Raw genomic sequence first — 27851 nt, forward strand, 5'->3', positions numbered from 1 at the left:
TGGGATCACAGCAAGTAGAATAGAAGTTGTTGGTGATAGCTATCACATGCCTACCTTCAATTACAATACATTTAAATGGTATATAACTTTCGCTAAAATTCGCTGTCAAATCAAAGCTATCCAAGGCTGCTCACCGCATGACAGCGCCGAGGTTGCTGTTCTGCAAAAGTATAGCTAGCTGTTCTGGCGGATATCCCAAGAACACGGGTCCGTTGAATACCATTTGAGGGATTACGGTCGGCGTTGTTGGCGAAGGCGTCCCATTAGGTTTCGGGTTGGATTCATGTTTGGATTCCGGTTCATGCACATGTGGTACTGCTAACTTCGGATTCATGGGATGGCCAAGGTTCGAGACAGGCGCGTCTGTCATGGCTGGCTGCATTGCCTCTGCGGCAGTACCCTTTTCTTGTACTTTTGATCCATCGCCTTTGACCATGTGACCGAACGGGCAGCCTCCTGGCTTCTTGGGCGGTGTCTCACCAATAGGCCGGGTTGTATCAAGAGGAAGCTGCGGCGAAGCGGTTGCGGCAGATCCCACAGACGATGAGCTTTCGGCATCGGTATACTTGGCAGGGACGTGAATGCCCCACGGCCGGCTCGGAGATTCTCCAACCCGAATCTCTTTGAGAGGACGATCAAAGCGAGGCGACCTGGTCTCATCGGGTGCCATTGCGGGCACTTCCAATTCGTCTTGGTCTTCGTCTGGTATGCTGTTTTGAAGACTCGCTGTGACCGCTGTAGCCCATTTCTCCACTTTGACGTCCGTCTTCGCCTCATCCTCTTGTGCGGTTGGACCCTCACCAACTTCCTCTGGTTCTTCTGGAAGCCATGCCTGGTGCTTCTGACCCAATCCTTGTATCATACTAACAAGGTCGCCATATTTGCGATCGAGTTCCTGTATACTGTTCGTGTTGCTTTGAAAGCGATTAATGCACACTTCATGACTTCGCGGCAGCTCATGCTTGTGCTTCTCAAAATACTTTGCAACGTCTTGTGGGTCATGTTGGTCGAGGAAACGAATTGGGCACACGCCAGCGGAACCTTCGACAGAGGCAGAGGCAGATGCATGGTCGTCGATACCACATATCTCAGCCCGTATGGGATCGTTGAACGAAGGACGCTTCGACCTGCGCCCTCTTTGGCTCATGCGAGAGATGGAGCTGCGAGGAGTGGCCAGTGGGCTCTGCCTAGCACTGTTCGCAGCGAATGGACAGCCAAGCTTGCTTGGTGTCCCGCTGGTAGTGAAGTCCTTCTCTATCGAAGACATGTCTGCATTTGTCTGTATCCGGAGGGGCGTCGGCCGCCGGTCTGCCGATGGCCCACTCCAAATCTTCACTCCGGAATCAACGATAGGGGTGCGCAAGTCTGCTACGGCTGACTCGGCTTGCTTAATGAGGACGGCGTGATTCTTCCGTTCGGCATCGTCATTCTGTGCTATCTGATCGATCCACGAAATAGGTGGTCGCTGCAAATCTAATGCTACATGCTCGAGGTCTTGGAGGAAAACGAGGTGGTCTTGGGCAAGAGTATCGGGGGAAGAACGTTTCAGTAGATCTAAGTACTTGGAAGAGTCAGCGAGGATCTCCCTGGAGGTGCAACAACGGTGGGTAGAGATCAAAGTGTATCAGTAAGTGGTAAGGTTGTCTGTCAAAGCCGCGAGCGACTGCAGGTCTAGAGCTAAGATTTTTCATCATGAAAAGGAAGCGAAAATACGAAGAAAACTTTGACATACCTGCTGTTTGGCCCAAGAAAGCTTGCTCTCCAGCTGTCGTTGCTGTGCGAGCAATAACTGATACTCCCCACTCAACGCTTCGAACCCTTCGGAGAGCCGCTCCGCTAGTTGTTGGACAACGGCGGGTGGCCCAGAGGACATGGCGAATACAATCAAAGCGAGAAAGGAATGCACAGAACAAGAGGCGCTGGTTAGTAGGGGGAAGGGAGGCCAGCTCTATGAGCGCGCAGAAGCTACCTGGCCTGACACGCAACCGCTGACGGAGCTTGATGAGTTGGTGGAGGGCAAGCAACCAAGGATCGGACAAGGTGCAAAATCCGAGCCGGATGCCAAGTCACACGTGACCTCTCACAGCCGGGTAGCCGCAGCTGCAGGGTTTCTGCCACGTTGGGAAGGATCGCCCCGAGGATCCGCCGCGATTTCTTGTGATTTCTGGGAAGTCGCGTCACAGCCGGGGCTCCGCCTCTGTGCAGCGCCCAGCGACACGTAAACTTGCCATTGAAGCGTATTCTTATGCAGCATGCCGCCCGATTCATGAGTGCTTCACTTCTGCCTCTTCACTTTGAGCGTTCTTGATCGCATTTCCGCCCGTCGCTCGCTACTGCGCCTCTAGAAGCACCTAGATATCCCACCTTGCACCTCTCCGATACGCCCACCATGGCGTCCATCCACAAGCATGGCATATCCAGATGGATTGCATACTCGCCACCGGTCGCCTGGACTGTCCGTCAGCTGCGCGAGCTTCTCATCGGTGCTCTTAGACAGGGTCCCATACCCCAGCATGTCGCGTTTGTGATGGACGGCAACAGACGCTTCGCTCGCGAGCACCATATTGAGACTGTAGAGGGGCACAACATGGGATTTGAAGCCCTCGCTCGTGTATGATCCGCCCCCCCGCAGAGTGAATTCGGTCAAAGCTAATTATGCCACGAGATCTTGGAAGTTTGCTACAAGGCCGGCGTCAAAGTCGTTACCATCTATGCGTTTAGCATTGAGAATTTCAAACGCTCGAAGCATGAAGTAGACGCTCTCATGGAACTAGCGAAGCTCAAACTCGTGCAGCTGGCAGAACACGGAGCCCTGCTCGACCGTTACGGTGCATCCATCCGCATTTTAGGGAACCGCGAACTGGTGAAGCCGGATGTGATCGAAGCGATCGACAGGGCAGTCTCCATTACCGCACACAACAAAAGGTACGTGGTGAACATACATCTTTGTCGGCCTGGCTAATATGCCAGCAGGGCGATATTAAATGTTTGCTTTCCGTATACCTCGCGCGACGAAATCACGACAGCCATCAAATCGACAGTGGAGCAATACAGCACGCCCCTAGATAGCCTCCAGACACCATCGAAACGAACCTTTTCAGAATCGCACATCACCCAGCAAATTCGTAAGCAAATGTTGGAAGAGGATACAGATGGCAACTCCGCACCGCAGGAGTCTCGATCCACGTCTCCTTCTTCTCTCAAAGATGCCAAGTCAGTAGAAGGCGGTCGTTCCTCGTCGGCTACAACTGCTATTAATTCCTCGGACAAGGATGAGAGCTATACGACAGCGCCATCCTATCCGGATCCCGAAACGATAACGGCGGAAACCCTAGACGAACACATGCTGACTGCTGGCGCACCGCCACTGGACTTATTGATTCGAACCTCCGGAGTGGAACGCCTGAGCGACTTCATGTTGTGGCAATGCCATGAGAACACTTCGATTGTATTTCTCAAGTGTCTCTGGCCAGAGTTTGATTTATGGCAATTTCTGCCGGTCTTGGTGGAATGGCAGTGGCAGAAGAAGAAGTCACAGGAGCAGCAAAAATCTCGTGCGCTTTCCAAAGCAGAATGAATCAGATACGGTTGGTGGTGACGCTACCAGACGGAACAGAAAATGAGCCGGGTGGATGGCTAGTTCCTATTGATACCCGAAGAATGACATGTAGCGCTCTGAATCGGAGTCCCGGGTGGCTTCATTTCATTGCGTAAGCGCAGGTTGTTTTGTGCGTGAGATCAAGCCAAGGCTTCCGAGCAGCTTCACCGAATGCAATGAGATCGTGATCAACGCTGAGGTGAGCGAGTGCCGCCGTGGCGCGTGGTTGACTGATGGTCGGTGGCGTCCACACGTCGTCTGGTGGAATCGGGCGTAACCGAGAACGGGTCAGCTGGGTGAGCTAGCGGTCCTCGCAACACGCGTGCAACCACGGTCTACCTTGGACGCTCGACTCCTTAGGTCTCCGAACGTCATTTTAGCCTTTTCCAATCCAGTTACCATAAAACTGCTATCGCGTCCACTTTTTGGCTTTGTGACTTGCTTCCATCCTAGTGTTTTTCTTCGCCATCAAGGTCCACTTTGTTCTGGCTGCAACCTGGAGCTCGAGGAACAGGGCAGGATAAGCTCAACGTCGCTGCTACATTTCAGCGGGTCTACTCCTAGCTCATAGATTTCTGTCCTCAGCAACCATGCCGGCTACGTTCCTTACTCTCCCGTTGGAACTTCGGGAACTCATCTATGAAGACGTCTTTAGCGCAATTACCATTCGCCATGGATTCCGTACCAGCTCTTCCAACCGCACAGCTCTCCTACAGACCTGCAAAAAGGTACACCAGGAAGCATGGCGGCATCTTCCTCTGAATGTACGGTTTCATTTCCGAGGCACCGAAACGATGCTGGAGACCCTCTTGAGTGTCGATCAGGCCGTCATTACACGGCTTCGCCACGTTCGTATAAAGTCGTTCCCTTTCCCACTGTATAATAGTGGAAGGTATGTGTCTTGCACTATCGCGCAAAGCAGCCCCAATTAACAATAGGGAAGGCCGGATTATTACCCAATGTACAATTTCTGCAATGCCTTGACATTGCTTCCCGGACTGCACCTTGAGCAACTTATTGTTGAAGACTGTTTCCATGGCTTCGGCCTCGTCGAGACCTGGAGAGATGTTGTGACTTACTTCGACATCGAGAGCCTTATCAAGTGCGACGCTTGGAAGGAACTCATCTACATCACGCCCAATACGGACTTCCTTGCTTCTGGGTACGACCATCGCAAGAAAAGAGTTGCACAACCGGATAACTGGGATGCCGTGTTAAAAGAGAAAGACGGTGAGGACTCTGGTGCTGAAGTTCAAATGTGGATTACGCCCGATAATGGTGAAGCCCGGCCCTGGGCCGCGCAGCCAGGCAATGTGGTTATAGAGGATATAAGCTTGGCCACTCCCGATCAAGACCTCCGAGGAGAGGTGCGAATTATTGCTTGTAGAGGGCGGCGTGCACCGTACATACAAATGGGCTTGTCCCAAAACAGGACCTGGAAGGAACTCAAGGCCAAGGAAGGCGGTTTCACACAAGATGGTCAGTAATGGGCGATCTCTCTAACATTCGGCCCGTGTATGCTGATTGGATGTACGCAGGTTGGAAACCTTACTATAACGACATGGCTGACGCCATCGGATGGATATACGGTGGCTGGGGCCGTCGCATGCAACTCGCAAATGCAGCTCTCAACTACTAGCCAATGGCTTGCGCCGCAGCGACTGAAACTTGCGTTTAATTGTGCCCAGATTTCAGAGTGTATGCGGCTCTTGGGAGTGCTGACGGTAACTTCCAATACGTCATCCAACTTGCCGTTTTGGGGATATGTCTTAGTCTCCAACAACCGGGAATTTACCCCCTCGCGGTTGTGCGCAATAGCCGCAAAGTGCAAAATCTGGGGTCAATCTACATGAGGAACTCGGCGTTTGGTGCCCGGCACATGTCATCTGTCAAGATGTCAACGTTTTCTCGAGTTTAAAAGGGTCCAGTGCTCCACTTCGTGGCTAGTCTACCATGGGGTGGCAGGTATGCCGTCATTGAGTTCCAGTCGTTACCAGCGTATTTTTTTAGGGCTCACTATATTTTTGGGGTTCGTCTTCTTGCTTGTGAGCATTGGAAAGATTGTTAGTCCAAGTGTCTTCGCTGGAGATGGATCATCCGACGGAACAACCAACCAGACGCTAGGTGTAAGTAATGATCCATAACCAATACATGATTTACACTACAGGCGTTTCATTAAACAGATGGCAGTTCGAAAAGATATTCGTGGTGAACGCACCATGGCGGACAGATCGGAAGGATGCGATGTCTTTGGCTGCCGCGCACAGCAAGATCCAATTCGAATGGGTCGATGGGGTACTAGGAGAGACAATTCAGGAGAAAGCGTATCCGCCCGGTCATCATCGAACATTGAGCTCTGGTAGTTTGGGGAGTTGGCGAGCACATATGGATGCGATGCGAGAGTAAGTCGCCGATATTTTCCAACAATTCTATGTGCCAGGCCTGGCCTAGTGTCTCCTTATCCACAAACCTAGCCATGAGCCACGAAAGACCGATCATCTACACCTGAACGACTTCGATCTAGTCATACTGATCATTCAACAGAATTGTCGTTCGCAATCTCACGACGGCATTGATTCTTGAGGACGATGCCGATTGGGATATTCGCATCCGCGCACAGCTCCTCTCATTCCACTGTGCCGCGCGAAAGCTCTCTCTACTCACGCATGAGGAATCCAACCAGCAAAACCCTCCTGCTTTCGAAAATAACTCTCAAAACCCAATCGAGCTCGCAAAACGCTCAACGGTCCCCATCACGTCCACAGATAACCACAACGCACCAAAAGAGCCGTATAGTCGTGATTGGGATGTCCTCTGGCTTGGACACTGCGGCACCGACCTACCGTCACCTTCTCCGGTCACCCCGAATCGCGTCATGATTCTCAACGATTTCACGGTGCCCTCTCCCAAACACCTCCGCCTCCGCGAATCCTCGCCACCCGATATCATCGCAACGCTCTATCCACCCTACACACGCGTGTATCACCGCGCATCTAACAACACGCACTGCACGCTTGCCTACGCCGTCACCCAGCGCGGAGCTCGCAAGATCTTGTTCGAGCTTGGAGTTCGGGACCTGTCGAAGGGTTTCGATTTCGCGCTTTCGGATTACTGTGCTGGAATGGTGGAGGGCAATGGGAATGGCTTGGACAGGAAGTTGGAATGTGTGACTGTACAGCCACCACTATTTAGTCATTACTGGGATGAGAGGGGTAGAAGTGACATCATGGGGTTGGGAGTGGGCGGACGGCCCGAGGTGGGTAGTCGGTATGTGATTAGAAGCGTGAGGGCTAACCTAGAGGGGCTTGCTGAGGGGAGTGAGACGTTGTTCGAACAATGGGGTGATTGATCTGAGGCTACAAATTGAAAGTCCAGGCACAGCACTTTCACGCCAGGACAGGAAATTCGGGCGCCGATCTTGCAGGTCGCGCTATCTACTTGTAGGCGTCGTCCCCCATCCGACTTTCCCGTGCTGGCCCCGTATGGGAGCAAACAGCTCATCTATCTTTAACTTCTCGGCAATCGTTGCCTGCTCATATAGCGCATCTATCAAGACCTCCAAAGTTTTGAGATTAGGCTCAGCGCCGTACACAAATGGATCGCCTCCAAACACCTCATCAACCTCGTCTAACCCCTGCGCCATCCAGGCAGCATATACCGCAAACAGTTCAGCAACCGCATACGAATCCTTGCTACCTCCTTGGAATCACGTAGGGAATTATAAAAGCTCGCCACGAGCCAGGGGTGTCAATCGCAGAGCTCTCGCCGTATGACAACCATATGCATGATAGATACCCGTGTCTCGGAAATACTCCAATCGACGCCTTTGAAATCAGGCGACAGTCATTTCACATGCGGCCCCTTGCCCAAACAATGCCATAAATCAGAGTCCACCGTTGCATCGATCTCGCCCTCTTCGAGCAACTGGCTCAACGGCTTGCCGCTGCTGTTCTGCAAGATTTCGACTGGTTTCGTGAGGGGCATTGCACTTGACTTGCCGTAGGACTCGCCGCTCTCTATGCTTACTTGCACCCACTGGATGGTAGAAAGACCAACGCCGTGTTGCTGTAGCACTGCTCGTATCCAGACCGCGGCAGTCATCGTATACAGCTGAACACCGATCTTCTTCCTAGCGAGGTCGCCCAGTTCCTTATCTGTACGACTGTACGTCTTCGGTCGGAGGATTCGACGATTCGCGTCGAGCTTTTGGCCGATGGCAGAGATATCGCATGCCTGGCTCCACCAGATCCGGCATCGCAAGGAGACGGAGGATGGCCGTCGGTATGTTCATAGTCCGACATTATGTGGCAAAAAAAAAAACTGTTTTACCAATTAGGAAGACTGCTTCAAGGCTCCAGGATCCTAGCTGCTTACATACGAAGCTGCCACATCACACTCTCGAGAGCAATAGAAATGCCGCATTTTGCTGTCACGCTTATACGCTTGCGTCTGGAGTATCTGTGGCGGGAATCAGCCACGCGTAGTATGCATGGCATGTTAGAGCTCACCGAATAGATGTCGACAATGAAACTTCACATGCGGTGTGCATGCGCGTGAACTGGGTCCCTTGCAGCGCTGCGTGGAGAAGGTGGGGCGGTGCCAGTGGCACAACGCTACTTCCTCAACACCACCTTGTACAAGTCCTGCACGGCACTTGCACCTACCGAGGATGTTTGGTTGCGGCATCCCAGAGGGTAGGAGCAATTCGTCATGGACTTGCTAACATCTCAATCGGCGCGGTCCGCTTCTCTCCTCCACTCCAGGACTTACCACACTTCGCGGAGTCGCGCGACCCAGGCCAGCTATTTATTCCGTGACCCAGGTGCTTCCGCTCTCTATCGAGGCCTCACTATCGAACTTTATATCCTCATCACACGCTGTAGCCGTCTGCTACACTTCGATCATCATGGTACGTCCTCACACGCTTACACAATGCCGAAGCTGACCTGCACGCAGCTCCAACTATCGCCCGTCTTTTATGCATCCATCCTGGGCTTAGCCGAATACTCCTCAGCCCAGCAGTTTCCTCCACCTGCATCCTATGATACCGTCCTCAAGTCACCCATCAACCCTAGCATCACTATTGCGTACAAGAAGCCCGAGCCCGGCACCTGCACCACTGCGTTCTCTACCCAGAAGCAATATTCTGGGTACGTCAATATTCCTCCCTTTACTTTGGCACCATATCAACAAGCCTATCAAATCAACACGTTCTTCTGGTTCTTTGAGGCACGCAGTAACTCCGATACGGCGCCTCTCACCATTTGGCTCAATGGCGGGCCCGGCTCCAGCAGCATGATTGGCCTTTTCCAAGAGATGGGCCCATGTGAGATAGTACAACTTGAGGATGGCTCCTACGGCACACAGCCCAACCTGTGGGGTTGGGACCGCAGCTCCAATTTGCTCTTCATCGATCAGCCTACCCAGGTAGGCTTCTCGTACGATCAGCCCGTCAACGTTTCACAGGAGCTAGTATCCGGGCTCGTCGTCGAGCCTCCGATGTCTGTCCCCAAGGAACTACCTTCGTGGTCTCTCCTCAACGCGACGCTTGCCAGTGGTAGAATGAATCACGTCGAGAACTCGACAATCATTGCCGCAAGGTCGGTGTGGCACTTCTTGCAAGGGTTCCTCTCTGCTTTCCCTCAGTACAATCCTGGTCAGCGTCCTAACCAAACCACCATCGAGCCTGCTGGCATCAACCTCTTCGCTGAGAGCTACGGAGGCCAGTATGGTCCTGTCTTCGCCGACTTCTTTGAAGACCAGAATGACAGACGTCGAGCGGGCTTGATATCTGCCAACAGTACTCTGGAGATTAAACTCGATTCACTCGGCATCATCAATGGTCTCGTGGACATAGCCATCCAGACCCCTGCCATGGCTTCATTCGTCTACAACAACACGTACGGCCTGCAAGGCATGTCGCAAACACAGTATCTGAATATCCTCAGCGATTTCAGAAAGCCGGATGGATGTCTAGAGAGAGCCTCCAAATGTCACGCACGAGTCACAGCTGGCAATTGCGAAGGGGAACTTTTTGATCAGGAGACAATAAATTTGTGTGCATTAGCCAGCGACTCATGCTGGCGGGTTCAAAGCGTGGCTTTGCAGCTGTCTGACAAGAATCCGTACGACATACGCGCCAAATCGCCCAGTTCTTTCCCAAGCTACGCGCATGTCGAGTACTTGAATCAGGCCAACGTCTTGCGGTCTATCGGGGCGAAGGTCAACTTCACAGACTCTACGGATATGGTCAATGCTGTTTTTCACCAAAGTGAGTCCTTGCTGGCCTCTGTAATTCGCTAGTACTCATACTTCTTAGCTGGTGACGACGTACGCGGTACCCAAATCAAGAAATTGGTTGACCTACTTGCTCGCGGTGTTCGAGTGGCCCTAATATACGGAGACGCGTACGTACAGTTCTTTTTGCTAGTACCTTTGCCGCTCATCGTGAATCAGGGACATTATCTGCAACTGGGTTGGAGGCGAAGCAGCTTCCCTTGCGGTTGCCCATGAGTCGCCTTACAGCTCTGCATTTCCTGCAGCTGGGTATGCCGACATCGTGACCAACGACTCATATGTTGGCGGACATGTTCGTCAATCTGGCAATTTGTCTTTCTCCCGGATTTTCGATGCCGGACACATGGTGCCTTCGTATCAAGCAGAGACCGCTTTCGTGGTATTCTCCCGGATCATATCGGGCGACGATATCGGCATGGGGCGAGGAGTTGACCTCTCCACTTTCAGTACTCAGGGACCTGCAGAGTCTTTGCACAAGAACAACGTTCCTCCGCAGCCAGAGAACACCTGCTGGATTCGCGCTATTGACGAAACATGCAGCGAGTATGAGAAGACTCAGATCCGACGAGGCATGGGTGTGGTGGAACACGGGAAATGGTTTCCACAAGCTCCAGATCGTGCTCTGTCTCGCGCAGACGCTTTCAATACGAAGGCCGGAGGCCTGGAAAATATCGTTCGCGAAGACCGACCGACAACAACATCCCGCATTGCTTGGACCGGCGTCTTCACCGCCATCAGGACCCCAACGCCCACGTCAGGGGCCTCTCGAGTAATGTTTCGTCGGCAGCCCAAGCACCGCCGTCAATTATCGCCAGGTCCAGCACCATTTGGTCTCACAAGGATAGGTACAGCGGTTTCTAATGCGAAGAATGGGCTCATCGGAGGAATCGCTGCTGTTGGCGGGCTTTTGCTACTGTGAGTTCAGCTCACCAACGAAGCCGCGATACGATACCTGCATCGGCGCTCTGCAGATGACCGATCGACTAGGAGATGATTCCACTAAACTTTTACTGTACAGACTCACTGGTTTAGCTTCTTGCTGTCTCTGCTGGCGCCGCCATCGATCTCAGGAACACGACCGCAAATTCATGGGTGGCCCAAGGCGTACACCCTCGCCGCCCGTCGTTGCTGAACCAGCGTTACCAGGCCCAGAGCAAGCCGAACCCAAGAGAAACATCGTGCAGAGATTCGCTCAGCGACATCGCAAGGAGCCCAAGCCATCGCCAACACGGTACGACATCGAGAGACCTGAAGAGCCACCTGTGTTGGATCGACGACCAAGTCGCCGCCTCAGCGCGCCAATGGAGCCTATACCCGAAGCACAATCTCCCCGTCCCAGTGCGGATAAACCCCAACGTCGGGTGAGCGAGCATCCCAACGAGCCGATTTTCGTAAAGGAGGAGACGCCCACCTCCTTCGTCCAACGCAACGCACGTTCACCGAGGCCTGAACCTGGGGAGGAACACCCCAAGACCCCCGAGCCTAGTTCTGAACCGGTGCTATCACGTCAACCATCTTCACAGACGGAGAAGCCAGAGTCCCCTAGGCCGGAACCTGAACAAGAGAAGCCGCGAACACCGACGCCGGAGCCAGAAATCAAGACATCTACGCCAGTCCAGCGCACAGCATCTCTGCAGTCGGAAGACAAGACCTTAGAGGCCGCTTCACCAACAGAGCCTGCTCCCACGTCTGAGCCAGATACCAGTCCCAACAATAAGCCTTCTCTACTAAAGCGCATCCGCTCTGGCATCCATCACGACAACGAAGCCTTCAAGGCCAAGGCGCATACACTTTTCTAGTTGTTTACAGATCTTGAAGGTGTACTTGAAAATGTAGCGCTTGCTCTGGGCTGCTAGGTGCTGTTGTGGCGTTTCTTTAGGGCGACATGGTGGACTTGATTCCAGCAACGGAAGGCACAGAGCTAGCTGTGGGCGTTTCTTGGCTCTTTTCTGAAGCTGATCGTGGAGACGATTGTTGAGAGAGTTGACCACGTAATGAGGAAGTAGATGGAGTGGATACTGGACTCTTGGTCACGTTAGTTTGATACCGAAATGAATGCCGTATCCTCTTCCCTTCATGGTTACTACTCATGCCTGCTACTGATCATGTATACTCGAGGCTATTGGGTTGACGAGCCGGTCCTTCCCATGCGCACTGCCGCAGTCATGAGAAACCGTCGCCTACATTGATTACGCCTCAACCGTGGATGTCGGGAATACTCTTGCTGCTACTGGTCTTAGGCAAGTCGATATGGTGAGAATTCTTAGCGGCGATCCATGAAGCATGTGGGCTCCACGTTCGTGCCGGCGGGTGCAAGAGGTTATGATACTGTTCAGCGGACGAGCAAGTGCTACTGCCACGGACAAATTCACGCAATCACATGGCCGAGCGAAATAGGACGTTCTGTAGTGTTCTACGGACTGCATGTAGACAGTGTGCGGTATAGCCCGTGTAATGCGTGAAATGAACTCGCCAACCCGCACTTCGGAGATATTTCTAGCACGCAAGGTACAGCGGTACCAACGGACATGCCCCCTGCACGCCGGAGCAATATGCATACGCGCCATCCTTCCCTTGCCTTCCAGGCTCCGGTACAACGGAGCGCTACGGCAGCAAGCGATTCATGCATGGATCGAGGAAGAAAGCCAAACAAAAAAAAAAACAAAAAAAGTCCGTGGCTGGGCATGGTGCCGTTAGGAGACGGACCGACTGGCACTCCACCGAGGTCGAGCACGCAAAAGCCGCAGAAGCCGGATCCTGATTGTGCTCTCTCGTGATGGAGGTGCAGGGGAGAGGCGATGGTGTGTTGTTGTTCGGTAAATTATTGGGTCGGGTGCCGGGAAGAGCGAGGCGCCGACGGACGATGCGGACGACGCGGACGATGCGGACGGTGGACGGACGTTCGGCCTGTCCGACGAGGCTTGCTTGAGCTGAAGCAAGAATTTTCTGCTCTCATGATCGAGAGACGAAGGGAAAATTTGTCAACTGGAGCTGGGTACGATGCCGAGGCATGATTCGTGATGGACAATTTGATTCAAGGAACAGATAGCTACGTCTTGGAGGGGTATAGTTCAATATGCACAGAGAAGCAAAGTGATAACGTAGGTTTGAAAGGATAGACAGCGCGAACACGACGAAACAATGAAAACATAGCGTAGAGAGCTGGGAGCGGCTGCCATACAAGTGTAGGACCAGCCTTTGAATCATCCGCAAACACCGAAAAATGCCACCCAGTTGCTGGCCAAAAGCGCAAGGCAACCAAAACACCAAACGATAAGCATGAGCAACCTGTAGTCTCAATGAAATCTTAAGCAACGTGCTTTTCTTTGTGGAATATGCCTGCGAACAGACCTCGCAGACCCTCGCTCTTGCGGCGTCCGTCCTTTTCTTTCTTCTCCTTCTTCTCTTTGTTCTTGTCGCGGCTCTTTGAGCGCTGTTCCTTGCGCTGGGCTTTCATTTTCTTGTCGTTGACGACGACCAAGCTGGTCGGACGTGTCCTCAAGGTGCCTTTGCCCTCTACCACACCAGAGTCCCACATGCCAGCGGTGGGTACGGGGTCGTACGCGGATCGAGTCTTCCTGGTTCTGGCATCCGGCAAGGTTGGAGAGGGCTCAGGATCAGTGGGAGACATGGGAGGCTCAATGGAAGGAATGGGCGAGAGGGCGCCATTGTCTGAGGAAAAGGTAGGCGGAGGCTGGAGAGCAAGCTCCTTGACGCGCAAAAGTTCCATGCTACGTTTAATGTGGCGCTCTTCTTCGGTTTCAAGCACTGGCTGATCCTCCAAAGCGAGACCGAAGCGCTTTCGGAGGCTACTGTTCCTGAAAATCTCAGTGTTGCCGGTAGAATTGGCACGGCGAGGACGCGTCTTGATTGGCGAGGAGACGGGAGAGCCTGGTTCGGATGTTTTGCTGTGCAGGAACTGAGTGTGTGTCCGGATGATACGGGGTATAATGCGCTTGCTCTCGTCCATTGAACAAGGGGAAGCGGAGCGAGGTGAATCGACGTAGGTCATGGAGACGGTGCGATTGGGGGTCGTTCTGAAGGTGTTGGAAGTAGCCAGAGGGGGAGGAACACCGCCTTTCAAGATGGAGTAGGCTGGGGACCAATTTTCCTGGAAGGCCACCCACACGCCGGAAGCAATAATGAAGGCCTTGAGTGCCTCGTCTGTCTCAATCGGAAGGCGATCGTTGTCCAGAAAGGAGTTCATATCGATACTGGACGGGGTTGCTAGAGGGGTAGGAAGAGCCGACGACGGGGCGCTCGGCGTGGACGGAGAAGTGGCAGAAGGCATCATGTACGAATCGCTGACTTCAATGCGATCACGGGTCATGGTCGCAATAATGGGATGGCGGCGCGAGTTTTGGCTGATGGTGCTGAAGGTGAACTTGCGGTCTTCGGTAGGGGAGGCCTGGGAGGCATTGGACATGGAGGACTGGCGGCGAAGATGAGGCGGTTTCGCAACCCAGCGCGATCTCAGGGTGAGGCCATGGTCGTCGACATGGACGAACTCGTATCCGCCATTGGGTGTTCGTGCGACCTCCCACGACTGCCCGTTCTCCATCAGGACTGCGGTTTTGGTGACGCCACCCTTGTCGTCCTTGGCAGGGCAGATGACACCCACGACCTCCCTGGACCCAAAACGCTCTTCGTCGGACCTCTCGTCTTCATTGTGGTGGTACTCCTCGGCCTTCAGAATGACAAGATCGGCAGTAGTGAGCGAGCGGCCGTGGTAGGTGCGAATCTTGCAGCGCGTCGACAAGGGGCCGAAGATGGTGTAGGGAATGACCTCGAAGGCGGGCTTCGGGCGGCGCGAGGCGACAACCTGGTGGAGCTGCAGGACGACTTTGGAGCGGTGCAGCTTGCCGCGGGGGTGCGGCGGCTGGGCGAGCTTGTAGATGGTCTTGGGCCGCTTGTGCTTCTTCGTTTTCTCGGTCGACGTGCCGCTGCTGGTGGAGGCGCGCCGCGAGGGAGCAGGAGAGGTTTGGGTGCCAGAGGCGGTTGCCAGGGGAGGATGCGTCTGAGGGGCCGCCGCTGCAGGCGTAGTAGCCTCAGCAGCCTCCGTCCTGTCGGCCCTGGGCCCGAACGGCGAGAGGCTCTGTTTGCGCAGGAGCGAGCCAAGCACGGAAAGAGGCATCTGTAACGCTGGGCAGGTGCCGTTCGCAGCGTCCTTGGGAAGGCGCGGCGGGGAGTGCAAGTGGTCGGCGGCCAGCATGTCCAGGTGCATGGCGACTCAATTGCAGGGCGTGTAGCTTCACCAGCTGCGGGTGCAGTCAGCATTGGTGCGAGGCATTGTGGGGGGTACCGCCAGCTCAGCACAGGCAGCCCCCGAGGAGGGGGCGGCCAGGCTTTTGAGGAGCGGCGGTCAGTGGAGTGAGGGTCGAGCGCATTGCGGTGGGTAACACGCACGGGGTAGCTCCGGCTGGCAGGGCTGAATCACTCACAAGCCACACTTCTATAATTGCCGTTTCAATGCAGGGAGCGTGCCAGCGCTGTGTTGGGGCTATTCGTCGAGACCTCGCTGCAGCTGCGGAGGGCAGAGGGCCGTTAAGAAGCGCCTGGAAATGAAGCCCCGGCGAGCAGCAGCCCCTCAGTGAAGCATGGCGTTGGCGGCCAGAGTCCGGTTCGTGAGACTCTTTGTCCGACGCTCTGCTGGAACCAAGCCTGATGCTCCTCGGGCCCCCGGTTCCTTAACCCTCCGTGGATCAGACCGTCGCAGCCGACAAGCGAGCTGCATCGGGCAAGCCTTCGCAGCACGCGCCTGTGGGTGGGCCCGCCGTGTTTGTTTGACATGCCTCTCGCATCCCATCCCCGTTTCGGACGAGCCTAGCGATCCTCCCATGTGCTCCTTGACACGCGCGTGGGTGCCAGATCGTTAACCTCCGCAGATGCTCGTGGTCTCCACTGCTGCTCGTGGTCTCCACTGCTGCTCGTAGTCTCCACTGCTGCCCTGGCCCAGGCCGGGAACCAGCACAGGACTGCGAGCACATTGGCTGTCGTCAAACGGCTCAGAACGAGGCCCTCTTCGTGTGCTTCCGCAGTATTCCGGACACGACCAGGCTGCAAGTTGCCTGTCGGCTGACCGTCCCAGCTGGATGGATCCATCATGGAGACCCAGAGGGGCGGCCTTCGGGGCGTCCTCGTCCCCACTCGTCTTCGTGCGCATACGCACCCTCACCGGCATTTCGTTGATGCGGAGTAAATTCAACCCGTGGCCGTTCCCGGTGCAATTAGACCTCGTTTCATTCAGGCACCCGTGCGGACTTGGACCGTTGATGCACTCTGACGCCTTTTGCTGTAGCAACCAGCTGCGCTGTCAGATTTTGTCCAATGTCCGCCCACGGACTGTCATGTTCAGCATTTGGGCGTGTAGTGGTTCGTCGCAGCCAAAGCGGACTGTTGCGGGCGCTAGGGTAGCCCACCAATAGTACGAGCTATGCGCTGCACCTCACCGCCACAGCTCCCCACCAACCCGCGCCATCGCCGAATTCTGCATCACAATCTGCGACCCCACCAAGCCTGTTGGCGGCCAAGAAACCTCTCCACTGACAATAAAGAGAATTTTCCTCTGCTTTCCAACTATCAGCCGCCAGCTTACATACGCGCCAGACACGTGCGGGCAGAGTCTCCAAGGCTGGCCAACCCTCTGCCTCAGCGCTCTCGTCAGCCGCTTGTGATAATCAACCATCCTCAGCCAAGCATGCCTAGTCTGAACCAACACTCGCAGGAGAGCGCCCAAATTGGAGACTCCGTTGATGTCTCTCCGGTCGCACGCCTCATTCGCTGGTTCACAGCAAACGGTGGCGAGCTGAGTGCTGATGTCGAGATCGGTTTCGACGCCTCGAGCGGCTATCACTGCCGTGCAACTAGAAACTTGAGCTCACCGGTGGTTGCCAAGTGCCCACTTAGCTTGACGCTCTCGCATCTCAATCTCGATCACACCCAGTCATTGGTACCTCATGTCGAGAGCCCATTGGCAAAGTGTATAGGGCGTATACCGAACAATGTATTGACGTACCTGCTGTTGGTTGAGCAGCGTCTTCGTACAGGTGGAAGTGTCCTGAAATGGCAGCCGTATGTCGCCTGCCTACCAGAACCGAGTGCCATGACCACCCCGCTTTGGTTCGGTCCTGAGGACATGCAATGTCTGGCTGGAACCAACCTAGCACGAGAGACCGCCGTGAAGCTGGACCGACTCACTGAGGAATGGAACCAAGCCAACGAAGTCATGGAAAGCCTTGACATCAACACAAACGTCTTTAGCTTGTAAGTCCTCCACATAGCAGCAGGTACCCGTCGTTGCACCGTAGATCAAGTCCCACGCTCAAGCTTATCCAGCTGATTGGCACTTCTTGGTCATGTGTTTTTGGAGCATCCCCAAGAGGAACGGCGTCACGACCGCCAGGGCTTCCAGTCTCGCCGCATAGAAGTTTCGCAAAGTGAGACAAAAGCGCTGCACAACCCTGGGCGTTCTAGCTCATCAAATACCAGTAGAGATAACGCTCGATTCATCCCATGGCACGCCGTTCAAGTGAAGCGTTGGACTAACGGTTAGCAGTGATTGGTTTCGCTGGGCAGCGACGATCATCTCATCGCGAGCCTTCATATCAACTCACATAATACCGGACAAGGATACATTTCCGATCCTCTTTCCTGTAGTAGACATCTTGAACCACTCCCCGACCGCCAAAGTCGAATGGGACTTCCATCCATTCCAAGACTTCACACTGAAGATTTTGAACCACGGCGACGTGCGACCCGGTGACGAGGTATACAACAACTACGCTCCCAAGCAGAACGATGAGCTTCTTCTTGGCTACGGCTTCTGCGTCGCGGATAATCCCGTGGAACAGTTTGCCATCAAAATGCGGCTGCCCCCCCAGATCGAAGAAGCCGCTCGAAGCATGAAGATGTTCGAGCCAGTCAACGTTCCCTTCGGAATGGACACGTCGTTCCTCGCTGTGGATCCAAACGAGGAGCCTGAGTACTTGCGTCCGAAAGGCCACCCATTCGGGCGGTACGAGAACCGCCTGCCATTCTTCCGAGCCATCCCCCCTCGCATCGTGCACATGTTCTTCATCCAAGCCCTGATGAACCTTCAAATCCCTCCTGGAAATATTCAAGCCGACTCTGTGCCATCCAGAGTCGTACTCGAAACCTTACTGCTCACGTACGAAGCCATCGACAATCGCAGCCAGACTCTACCCCTAGCTCCCAAACGTCAAGCTTCTTTCTCCAATGACAAGCAAAAATACGCAACCATATACCGCGACGGCCAGGCCAAGATCCTGCACTCCATCCGCGCCGAACTCAAAGCCGTGCTCGATGCCCTCAGATTCCACGACGGCGTGCCCACACGACCCGTCATCATATCCTCAACCGAAGCGCTGACGCGCCTATCTTCCGACTTCCCCTCCCGCGCCGAACATCTGCAGTCCGGCCTGGCGAGCCAGTACGGGCTCGACTTTTCCACCTGGGCTCGGTACAGCGCAGAAATCGCCACCCTCGAAACGGGACAGCAGCCTGCCGAGCTGTCGGTGTGGAAACTAGTACTCTGCCTATTCCTGATTTCATACGAACATACTGAGGCTGCAGCTTCACCCGGGCGCCAGGCTTATTCCGACTGGATTGAGTATCTTGTGGAGCAGACGCCGCTTCCTACGACTGCTACTGTGGATGCAGAAGCTCTGGAGGGATTTATTCGGGGTTGGGAACAAAATAGGGATCAAGTGGAGAGGGCGTACACTTGGGCTGATGAGGTCGTGGACAAGTACGCTTTTCCCGTTGTAGAGGAGGTAGAGGGGGAAGAAGTGCAGAGGATCTGTATGTATCTGCAGCTCGGGCCTGGGGATGCGGGAAATGGGGATTGGATGTTTAAGGGGTTGTGAGGGGTTTTCAGAAGAATACGCCGAGAGAAGAAGAATATCGTGTACCATCGCGACAACAGGAACTCCCTTACATTGTCCGGTTCTATCATTTCTTTCTGCCCATTGAGACGATGATTGTACGATTATCCCCTGTTTCATTCAGCGTGTCTTGAACCTAGGCCTGTGCGGTACTTCTGACTACGAGGTGTCAACAATCGTACATCAGTTCAGACCGCAACTCGCGCACTAGACGCCAATAAAGGACTTGAGCACATGGTCTCGAACACCAACGGCCCTTCCTCGTAGCTCGGCGAGAAACCGGCGCTCGGAAGGAATGGTCTGAAATACGCGTCTTTGTCTTTCAGATTCATATCCACATAGGATGCAAGCCAGGGCTCCCTGGTCTCTTGGTTGGAAACCATGTAATCGATTTTTGTGCCTGATATGTAAAATTGAACATCTGGGCCAGTGAATGACGCAAATGTGGGTTGAAGTTGGAAGATACAAATGTAGCCACAGAGGATACGTTCCACTAGGCTGACGTCTCAGAAGTGGAGATACATGGGAGTTGACACAATTTACAACCAACTGTTTTGAGGCTCTCTGAAGGAACATTCTGTATTGATGATCCTGCCACTCTTGACTACCTTCGGTCGAGCCTCGCAGCATTTCATCCTTTGACCTAACTTATCGACAGAACTACATCAAGTCGCTCATGTAAAAATCTTCTTGATCCAAATGTATCTTTGACTGCTGCATTAGCGAAACGCTAGAAAGTTCAAGACACCGCGTAAGAAGCCGGCAAAACTTCAGCTGGCCTGCGGCCACCAGCTCCTGCTTCCTATTCCCAACCGCGTCCAGCAAAGTCAAGACATTATGAACGTCATCCTTCAAACTCAGCCTCACCGCTATCCCCCTCGGCTCCTCCCCGTACACCCACTCTTCAGGACACCCCAGCTCAGTCAGCATCCGCGTGCCTGGTGCCGACTGATAGCAGAACCCGTGTACAAGATTAGCCACGTTCTTCACATCGTTAATGCTATCGTTTTCCGGATCGGCACGTTCGACCCGTGCAGCGTCGATGACCTCCTCGGCCTTCGAACACCCAAAGCTGCCGACTACGATGCGGGGATACCCACGATCTTTCTTGGGCCCTTTGGCGAGAGGAAAACGTTCGCGGAATGCAAGTCCCGGTGGTAAATCGACGCCCAGTTCCCAGCAGACTGCTCGTCCGCGCTCCGCACCCCGAAATGCATCAAGGCGGCCGCTGACAGGAGACCCAGTCGAGGTGCCACACGAACGCCTCGGGTACCACAACATGCCGCGCCGCGTAGAACGCGCGCAGCTCGCGTAGCGTGTGTAGCTGGGTACCTTGGGCCAGGGAAACCGCGCAGTGCTCGAGGTACAGCTCGTCCATGCCCGGACCAAGGGTTGGCGGGCATGTATTCGATGAGCTGGACAATGTTTGGATGGGAGGCGAGCTGGCGCATCGAAGCGACCTCTTGAGTGGTGTAATTCTTCCTCAGCCATGGGTCCACACGCTTGCGGGTTACCGGACGGCTCGTCGAAGATTCGAGCATGACGGAGATGCCCTTGCTCATGCCGCCGCCGGCGTCGGTAAGGTCTCGTACGTGGACGAAGCACTTGAGGGAAGGTGGAGGTAGGAACCCAGGCATTATTAGTATGGTTCTCCTGGCAGGAGTATCTAGGTGGATGTTTATGGAGGCTCAGATCATGGGTTTATCCTTCCACTAGGTTGGTGAAGTAGTTTCTCGAGGTGGAGATATTTGACCACTACAATGCGTGGGTATATCGGGATAGGCGACATTATGATCATGTGCGAGCGGTGTGCACAGTGTTGAAGCGAGCAGCCGTTCTGCATTCATAACGCAAGGGACTGCCTCACAAGCTGAAATCTTTGCGTTTGCCTTGTCGACGTGTCGAGTGTTGTGCCATGAATCATCTACGAAGTCTTTCACTACCTCCACTACGAGAAATTAGCTCCAGCGGTGGGAATAGTGTTGTGAGTGTCATATCATCGAGTACCACAGGTCCTCGTGCCCGACACTCTCATGCTCTCGGGTTGCTTCATGGTGGCGGTGAGGAATATCTGGTAGCGATTCTTAATGGCTCCGCATCGCGTGGGGCACGCTCGATCCACTTCAACGGCGGTACTGCTGGACAGTCATGTAATGATTTGGAGCGACTTCGTCGGCGTGTCATCCTGTACCAGTACCACAACCTTAACAAAAAGATCAGATACCCTACGTTACCATAGAATGAGCAATACGACTATCCGGTCTCTTGCTCGGCGACGTACGTTGTGTTGTGCGTGGACCGCTCAATGTGCCTTCTTGGGAGACTTGCTTGACCCTGTTCTCTCGGGCATATACTGCAATTCGACGATCACGTTTTGCTGGTGAATTCAGAGAGAGATGAATACAATATGAAAGAGAATTCAAAACAGAAGCGTACTTAAAATGCGCAAAGTCAAGATATCAGAAGGACTAAGGATCTCGCCCCATCAAATTCTTCTACGAAGGAGCTTCGGGAGACAAGACCACATTGAGAATTCAATTTCAATCCTTTCCTGGGAATAGGTACGATAGGCCAGTTGTACCCAGATTTCGATTCGATCATGATAACTGAACTAGTAGAAGCATGTAGAGATCATATTGATTGCGAATGAATTTTTTGAGACGAGAAAAGACAAGTAGGGCCATGCGTGGCAGTGTAGCAACACGAGTCAATGGGACACAGCACGGAACCTTCCGACGAAAGCCATAACAACATGGCGACAAGCATCTACTTCCTTTCTGAATCAAGACGACCCACTCTACGATCCTTCTCTCACCCACATCCAACAAGCCACAAAGAAGCTCTCCCACAGAAAAAATAGCCGTCGCACCACCAACCAGGCGTGCGGTCCCTGCGGGATACGGTCTGACAGTGGGGCACAGGAAGCGTCTGCCTCAACTCTGAGGTTAAGAAGCCTTTTGCGATGACTTATACACGAATCGTAGCGGATTAGCGAACTCGGTTTCCATCGAGAGTACGAGAGATCGAAGCGAAGATCACGACTGAGTCGTGTGGGGTGAAGTCCGGATTATGCGATGATCAGTCGTGTGACACAGAGACAAATCGAGAGGCATATCACGAGGCCCGCACGCGGCGAAGCTAGATGCCAAGAGTGGGGATGTGGAAGGGATGAGCTAAGAGAGCGAGCCGTGTTTCTCGGACGTAGTGATGATAAGGTTTGTTGTGTTGGCTTGGTGGGTGGGGTCTGAAAGGCGTACGAGAATCCTACGATATCGTGAACTTCACCCTGCTAGCCCATGTAAGCCAGTGCCATGCAGGGATCAACTGTGAGAAACGAGCTAATTTGGAGAGTCTGATGGGTGCTGATAGCCCGCATCGTCATAAGCCGTATCGATACGAAGGGGTGCCTGAAAATCCCCCGCACAAGGACTGAGACATTACTGAAAGGCTCCAAGCGTACGGCTGGTGCGGTCACGCCGCTGATGGATCCTACCAACGAGGCTGTGTTAGTAAGTTTACATCTGCCGAAATCGTGAGAGGCTGTGGACGGAGGCTCCGCTCGATGTCTCACGCTCATATCCGTTGTCTCTATTTGTCGTTGCTTATCCTGATCCGGACTATTGGGGCCAATGAGGCACAACTCAGGCTCTCAATAGAGATGCCGTCCTAAATGTCAGCCATAGTGTTGAGTCAGATGCTTAAAAGAACGTTCGCAGCAGATGATTATGTTCGTGAGCATGCTCGTGATTGGTCCGACGGACTTCGTATATAATCGCTAAGCCTTGCTGAGCCTAGCTTCCACAATGAATTGCTGCAACTTCAGACATGTGCAACAAGCGGTGAGAATCCTGCAAGACAGAAAGTTTCGAGAGAGGATGCCTCTTTGGATAGATCCGCTGCCCCATCGTGCTAGTCGAGCTGTGCCGCAGCTTACTGTTGTGCGGCCGTTCTATAGCCCAAACGTTGTGAAGCACGGCGCCCTGGTATACGGCCTCTGCAATCTCCGATGCTCCCAAGAAAAGCGGAAAGCGACCGGCGGCCATCAAATACCATCGGAGTGAGTACATCATAGCGATTTCGGAGTTGTCGAATCGTGTTGCAACTGACCGATACAGACTTCGGAACTCACGAGAGCTTGGTAGATTGGGATGCTGCACGCAGTTCGGACTGTTCGCTCGTACTGCATATGGATCCTCGAAGCAACATCGGGAGTCCGAGGTAATGGTTCAAACGGCTCGCTTATGGACCCAGGGAAGCATAGAGGATCCGTGGCGTACTTTGGCGGAAGTGGAGTAACTTTCCGTGGCGGACTCCAAAGCATCGCACGTGACGCTCCCAGGTCCACTATTCCACCTCCGCTCATAGGGTCCAGGGAATTCTCCGCCAAATGAGAAGAGTCTCGATGCTAGAATTGGTCATCGTGGCTTTGAGAGCCTATATTCTCAACGCAATACACCCAGAGATAGCGAATGACGCCTTGGGCTGTGGAAATATTCCGGAGAATGCGAGCAGGCACGAATGCCGCTAGGAATGCGAGCGCAGCTTGCGTATATCACACATGCACTTCGGTGCTCGGCCTTTAACACGATTGTGTTTACTCAGCCATAGTCAACCTTGAATTATTAGACCGTGTACAGAGTTTCTGTGGACGCTAGTTGTGCATTCGCCTATGGTGTTAGACAGTGCGTAGTGCATCGGAGCATTGACTCAAGGGTTGCAAAGCGAAGTCCTTCCCAATCCGTCCTCAGTACAGATATCGGAAATTTCGTTCTTGAAGGGTTTCAGAACGTTTTCTCCGTAATGAGAGAGGCACACTGAATGGGAATATGGCTTGGGCGGTGGAGGTGCTGGATCGCTGACAGCAATTCACGCAGTTGGCTTCCGCGAACACCGAGTCAGTCAAGACAAGTGACTATCGTGGTGTCTCAGGTGTCGAATATCTGATGGTAGCCCCATGTGAGCAGACGTCATGAGTCAAAGATGATGCTTCAACGGACAGCTTTGGATGACGATGAGCACGCGGGGGCCGTTGTCGTTTTTTGTGGTTGGTGCACCACGTGTTTTGTGAAACATCAAGGCCGAGGCGCTTTTGCCAGTTACGGAAGGCCCATCACGACGCTGTGGAATAGGCAGGTAGACGCTGCCACGGGAAGTCCCAGGACTGTTTGCATGAAAAGTCGGCTATCTTGCAGTTCAAAGGGCTCTCAAAGAACTCGACTTCAATTTTGGGGACACAGTGACACCAGCGCTTGATGGGCGGCTGCACGCTAAATTAGGATGGTGCGATCCGTGCGTGCCGCATCGGAACGAGGGCACGGAGCCGCATCGAGCGCTTCTCTCCAAGGACCTTTCTAGGCAGCGCGCATGATTTTGGCAGCACGGAGATGAAGATCCGAGCGCTCACGGGCGCTTGTAGGTTTGGAACCCCACGATTTGCCGCCATGGTGGACGCCGCACGAGCGCGTCCATGGTCGAGCAGACGCCGACGTGGTCGCTGACAATGCTTGCGTTGTTGGGTCTGTTGGGTGTTTTGGATGCCATGGCTTCTAGAAGGAGGCCTGGAGGCAGTGTTCGGCGGCGCTTGGTGGAGAGAACCAGAAACCGGCAGGGTCCGGACCACATCGCAGAGGACTGGAGCATGAAGAATGGCGTCCGGTGCGGCGGCCTTCCGGATACTGCTAGAGTGCTATGCTAGGCGTGGATGCCATGCGGTGCTACTGCAATCTGGCAGGTGAGCGTTGGTGGATAGCTTGGGCTTCCATTCATGCTCTCGACCCACTCGAGGGGGTCAGATGGCATCTGTCAACTCAGTGTCGAAACGAGGTTTCGCCGCCGGGCCAATGGTGTCGGCGTTTCCTGCGTCGATCTCGGCCGACTTGTCATCAGATGGTGGCTCTGCTGCGCCCCATAAAAATTCGCAGCCACAGCCGCTCGACGCATGCCACAACCCACAGTCAGCTTCGCCGTGTCGCACACGCGCGTCCGCCGCGATGGCGAGCAGAGATGCGTCCTTCCCTATCCGGGCGCTAGCCGTCCAGGACAGTCCGATGGCTCCTTGGTGGACGCTAGGAGGCTGGGGGTGAATGGCAAATTTGCGGTTAGGGATACCCTCCGAGCATTGGGCCACACAGCAGTCGTCACCGTGAGCTGGCGAAGTCCGGCATGAGGTACGCGTGCCTGGGGTCCGGTGGCAGGAAACGCCTGTGCAAGATATATGGAAGCGTGCTGGCTGCATCGTGGTCGACCGCCATCCACACATTACCGGGTCCAGAGGCAGAACGCTCCACGCATACCAGCGCTCACCGCCTCACACCGACTTTCATCGTGACCCAGTCCAGACCACCCGACCGCGTCGAGAAGCACCCCGCCGGCCGCCGCCCGCGCTGGTTATCAACAGCGCTGCTGCACGCAGGCCGAGGAGCAACCCCCGCCCAACCTCATCCACCCGCTTTACCCTCGACCAGCGCCGCCTGCAGTGCGCGGCTTGTTCTAAAACGACTCTCTGCGCGCTTTGAAACACAGACGGCCCCGGAGTCGCGAGATTGGCTGACAGGCGCCGTTTCTGAAATAGCGTACAGGCGTGGTAAACAGCTGGCCAGCAGCGAATCGACAGGCGGGCGTCTTGAAACACGCCTCTTTTGGCCGTCCCGCAGCGCACCTCTCACCTCGCATAGAGGCCCCAGATAGCCAGTTAACCGCCTGGCCCGAGCACCCGCTGGCGCGCACCAAGCGAAACAACCACGGCCCCGCGCGCCCATTGGCTCGCGCCTGCAGCTCCACCGCGCAACCCACCCGCACCAGCATTCCTCCCAGCGCACCGCTCAAACGAGCATCGCGCGCTGCCGCTCGAGGGGCGCGAATAAGTATCCCGCTGCCCGCGAGAGACTCTTCGGTCAGTGCAGTTCGCTTCACCTCTCCCTCCCCTCCCTTCCCTTCAGCGCAGGCAGGCCCACCCGGTCGCTGGCCAATCACGACCATCCCTCCCTTCCTCCCCTTTGGCAGTGCCATCCCCACAGACTCCTTGCAGTCCGCCCAGTCGTTCTTCCATTCTTTTCGTTGCCCTCCGTTGCGCCTTTCCGCCGGCCGGAACTGCTTCTCTTAATCCTTCTGCCTGCCGTCCCTCTTGCCCGCAATCGTATACACGCTCGCCAGCCACACTACAGCCCAGGGCTTAGCTTACACAGCATCGACAGACAGCCCGCCGACCGGTCATCAGCCTATCTCCACCTTGCACGGCTCACTCAATTGGGAAGGCTGTATACGCACCCATTCGACCTCACTGCAAGGTCGACCATTGTTTAAGAGACCCAACTTCTCGTCTTGATCATCACCACCACATCGCCACCATGCCTTACTCACCAAACCTCGCTGCCGAGAACAAGGCTGCACTGGACCACTTCATCCAGCTGCCCGTCTCCCAGGACATGATCTCTTACCTCGCTTCCAAGGCCGCCCAAGTCATCCGTTGCGAACCATCACATCTCAACAAGAACCTGCCGCCAACCCCACCAGCATCGCCGCCCCAGCATGCTGCCAACCCCTACGGCGAACCTGCTCTGCCCTCTCTCGAGGAGTTCATCACCTCCCTCGTCGAGAGGTCACATGTTCAGGTCCCCACTCTCATGTCTTCGCTCGTCTACCTTAGCCGACTCAAGTCTCGCCTTCCTCCGGTTGCTAAGGGCATGAGGTGTACCGTCCACAGGATCTTCTTGGCCTCTCTCATCCTGGCTGCCAAGAACCTCAACGACTCGTCTCCCAAGAACAAGCACTGGGCTAGGTACAGTGCTGTTCGGGGCTACGAGAACTTTGGCTTCTCCATCACCGAGGTCAACTTGATGGAGAAGCAGCTCCTCTTCCTTTTGGATTGGGACCTGCGCATCAACCCCGATGACCTCTACTACCATCTCGAGCCCTTCCTGGCCCCCGTTCGCATCTGGCAGGCACGACAGGCTGAGAAAGCTAGGGCCGCGGAGCGCGAACAGGAGATTGCTCGCCAGCAGTACACCTTCACTCCGGAGCACCAGCGATCTCGTTCGGACTTTTCCATGCACAGCGCTTCCTCGTACTCTTCATACTCTCACATGCGTGCATACCAAACACCATCTTCTCGGGCTGCATCAAGAACACCATCGCTCTCACCGCCGACCCGCAGTTCATCCGTGTCCGAGTCATCAGATTCGCCCATGAGCTTCACAGAAGAGCATGCAGAAGCGATTGTTCGACGCTACGATGCAGACCAAGGCGCTACCCTTGTACATATCAACGCGCCCGTCACGCATTCAAAGCTTCAACATTCTCTGCCACTCTACGACGACAAGGCCACAAAGAAGGCAAAGACGTCGGGTGGCTTCTTCAACAGAATGTTCGCTGGCGCCTACACCGGGCGACAAGCAGCATACTAGTACAATTGCATTTTCCTTTGTCATATCACGAAAAGATAGCGGGGATATGGTTGATGTGGTACCTACTGGATGGGAGGCCCTTGAGTATATCTTGGAATATGATTTCACACCACCATTTGCTTAGCATTGCGACGGCGTAGGGATTTAATTTTAGCATTTATGTGGTTGCGAAATGGCCGGCGTGCCGTTGAGATATCCATAGCACACATAGCATACGTCCCGCATTTTGCGCTGACGATAATGAAAGATGACTCCGAACTATCGATACCACCGGACTCTTTGCGTCCCTTGCTTGTGCTCTCGCAATCTCCGTCCTCGCACTGTAAGCGTCGTTCCTCCCAGCCGCTACTTTATATGATCCACGTAAACTGTATACCAATCCACGAACCACAGCTAAGCAAATGCGGCCTTCTTACGCTGGTGTCCTACGTTCCTTGCGCCTATCAGTGGCACCAACATGCCAAGCTGAACATCATCACAGCCTCGAATACGATCACACCGGTCGTCAGCCGACGAGCATCTTTTGCCGGACCCACACCATGATTCTGCTTGCGCACCATCTCGGCATGCACCGTTCAGCACCTCGGCAACTTTCGTGATGGCGATATTCATTCTGCCTCGTAGCGAGCTGGCGACCACTTTCGCAGCCAC

At 54.4% G+C, this 27851-nt stretch overlaps 11 protein-coding genes across 11 annotated transcripts; 7 read left to right on the plus strand and 4 right to left on the minus strand.

Annotated features, from left to right (window-relative positions):
• Positions 1-76: 76 nt before the first annotated feature.
• CC84DRAFT_1159592 (uncharacterized protein) lies at positions 77-2030 on the minus strand. The gene is made up of 2 exons (XM_018177278.1): positions 1733-2030; positions 77-1561 (listed from the first exon to the last, which is right to left on the minus strand). The coding sequence occupies exons 1-2, from the start codon at positions 1871-1873 to the stop codon at positions 131-133; spliced, it is 1572 nt and encodes a 523-aa protein (XP_018042615.1). The 5' UTR covers positions 1874-2030; the 3' UTR covers positions 77-130.
• A 359-nt stretch (positions 2031-2389) lies between these two features.
• CC84DRAFT_1171012 (undecaprenyl diphosphate synthase family protein-like protein) lies at positions 2390-3577 on the plus strand (the record flags this gene model as incomplete). Its single annotated transcript, XM_018179887.1, has 3 exons — positions 2390-2611; positions 2666-2925; positions 2974-3577. The coding sequence occupies 3 exons, from the start codon at positions 2390-2392 to the stop codon at positions 3575-3577; spliced, it is 1086 nt and encodes a 361-aa protein (XP_018042616.1).
• Positions 3578-4188: 611 nt separating this feature from the next.
• CC84DRAFT_1211843 (uncharacterized protein) lies at positions 4189-5237 on the plus strand (the record flags this gene model as incomplete). Its single annotated transcript, XM_018182406.1, has 3 exons — positions 4189-4490; positions 4542-5077; positions 5137-5237. 3 exons carry the CDS (start codon positions 4189-4191, stop codon positions 5235-5237), a joined length of 939 nt encoding a protein of 312 aa, XP_018042617.1.
• On the plus strand, positions 5198-7157 carry CC84DRAFT_92217 (uncharacterized protein). Its single transcript, XM_018187898.1, has 3 exons — positions 5198-5724; positions 5789-6000; positions 6143-7157. The coding sequence occupies exons 1-3, from the start codon at positions 5566-5568 to the stop codon at positions 6945-6947; spliced, it is 1176 nt and encodes a 391-aa protein (XP_018042618.1). The 5' UTR covers positions 5198-5565; the 3' UTR covers positions 6948-7157.
• A 1373-nt stretch (positions 7158-8530) lies between these two features.
• Positions 8531-10814, plus strand: CC84DRAFT_1080021 (alpha/beta-hydrolase; the record flags this gene model as incomplete). The annotated part of the gene is made up of 3 exons (XM_018173873.1): positions 8531-9869; positions 9918-10005; positions 10055-10814. 3 exons carry the CDS (start codon positions 8531-8533, stop codon positions 10812-10814), a joined length of 2187 nt encoding a protein of 728 aa, XP_018042619.1.
• Positions 10815-11196: 382 nt separating this feature from the next.
• Positions 11197-11694, plus strand: CC84DRAFT_1078471 (uncharacterized protein; the record flags this gene model as incomplete). Its single annotated transcript, XM_018173799.1, has 1 exon — positions 11197-11694. The coding sequence occupies one exon, from the start codon at positions 11197-11199 to the stop codon at positions 11692-11694; it is 498 nt and encodes a 165-aa protein (XP_018042620.1).
• Positions 11695-12908: 1214 nt separating this feature from the next.
• On the minus strand, positions 12909-15381 carry CC84DRAFT_1159598 (uncharacterized protein). Its single transcript, XM_018177279.1, has one exon. It carries the CDS (start codon positions 15117-15119, stop codon positions 13203-13205), a length of 1917 nt encoding a protein of 638 aa, XP_018042621.1. The 5' UTR covers positions 15120-15381; the 3' UTR covers positions 12909-13202.
• A 992-nt stretch (positions 15382-16373) lies between these two features.
• CC84DRAFT_1159601 (SET domain-containing protein) lies at positions 16374-19168 on the plus strand. The gene is made up of 2 exons (XM_018177280.1): positions 16374-17158; positions 17451-19168. The coding sequence occupies exons 1-2, from the start codon at positions 16593-16595 to the stop codon at positions 18778-18780; spliced, it is 1896 nt and encodes a 631-aa protein (XP_018042622.1). The 5' UTR covers positions 16374-16592; the 3' UTR covers positions 18781-19168.
• Positions 19169-19740: 572 nt separating this feature from the next.
• On the minus strand, positions 19741-20864 carry CC84DRAFT_1201301 (uncharacterized protein). Its single transcript, XM_018181713.1, has one exon. The coding sequence runs from the start codon at positions 20433-20435 to the stop codon at positions 19878-19880; it is 558 nt and encodes a 185-aa protein (XP_018042623.1). The 5' UTR covers positions 20436-20864; the 3' UTR covers positions 19741-19877.
• A 4308-nt stretch (positions 20865-25172) lies between these two features.
• Positions 25173-26101, minus strand: CC84DRAFT_94602 (uncharacterized protein). The gene has a single exon (XM_018187938.1). It carries the CDS (start codon positions 25804-25806, stop codon positions 25288-25290), a length of 519 nt encoding a protein of 172 aa, XP_018042624.1. The 5' UTR covers positions 25807-26101; the 3' UTR covers positions 25173-25287.
• CC84DRAFT_1134730 (cyclin) lies at positions 25662-27462 on the plus strand. The gene has a single exon (XM_018176033.1). The coding sequence runs from the start codon at positions 26145-26147 to the stop codon at positions 27198-27200; it is 1056 nt and encodes a 351-aa protein (XP_018042625.1). The 5' UTR covers positions 25662-26144; the 3' UTR covers positions 27201-27462.
• The last annotated feature ends 389 nt before the right edge of the window (positions 27463-27851 follow it).

This window comes from Paraphaeosphaeria sporulosa, assembly GCF_001642045.1.
Source record: "Paraphaeosphaeria sporulosa strain AP3s5-JAC2a unplaced genomic scaffold CC84scaffold_1, whole genome shotgun sequence".
Taxonomy (NCBI): Eukaryota; Fungi; Ascomycota; class Dothideomycetes; order Pleosporales; family Didymosphaeriaceae; genus Paraphaeosphaeria; species Paraphaeosphaeria sporulosa.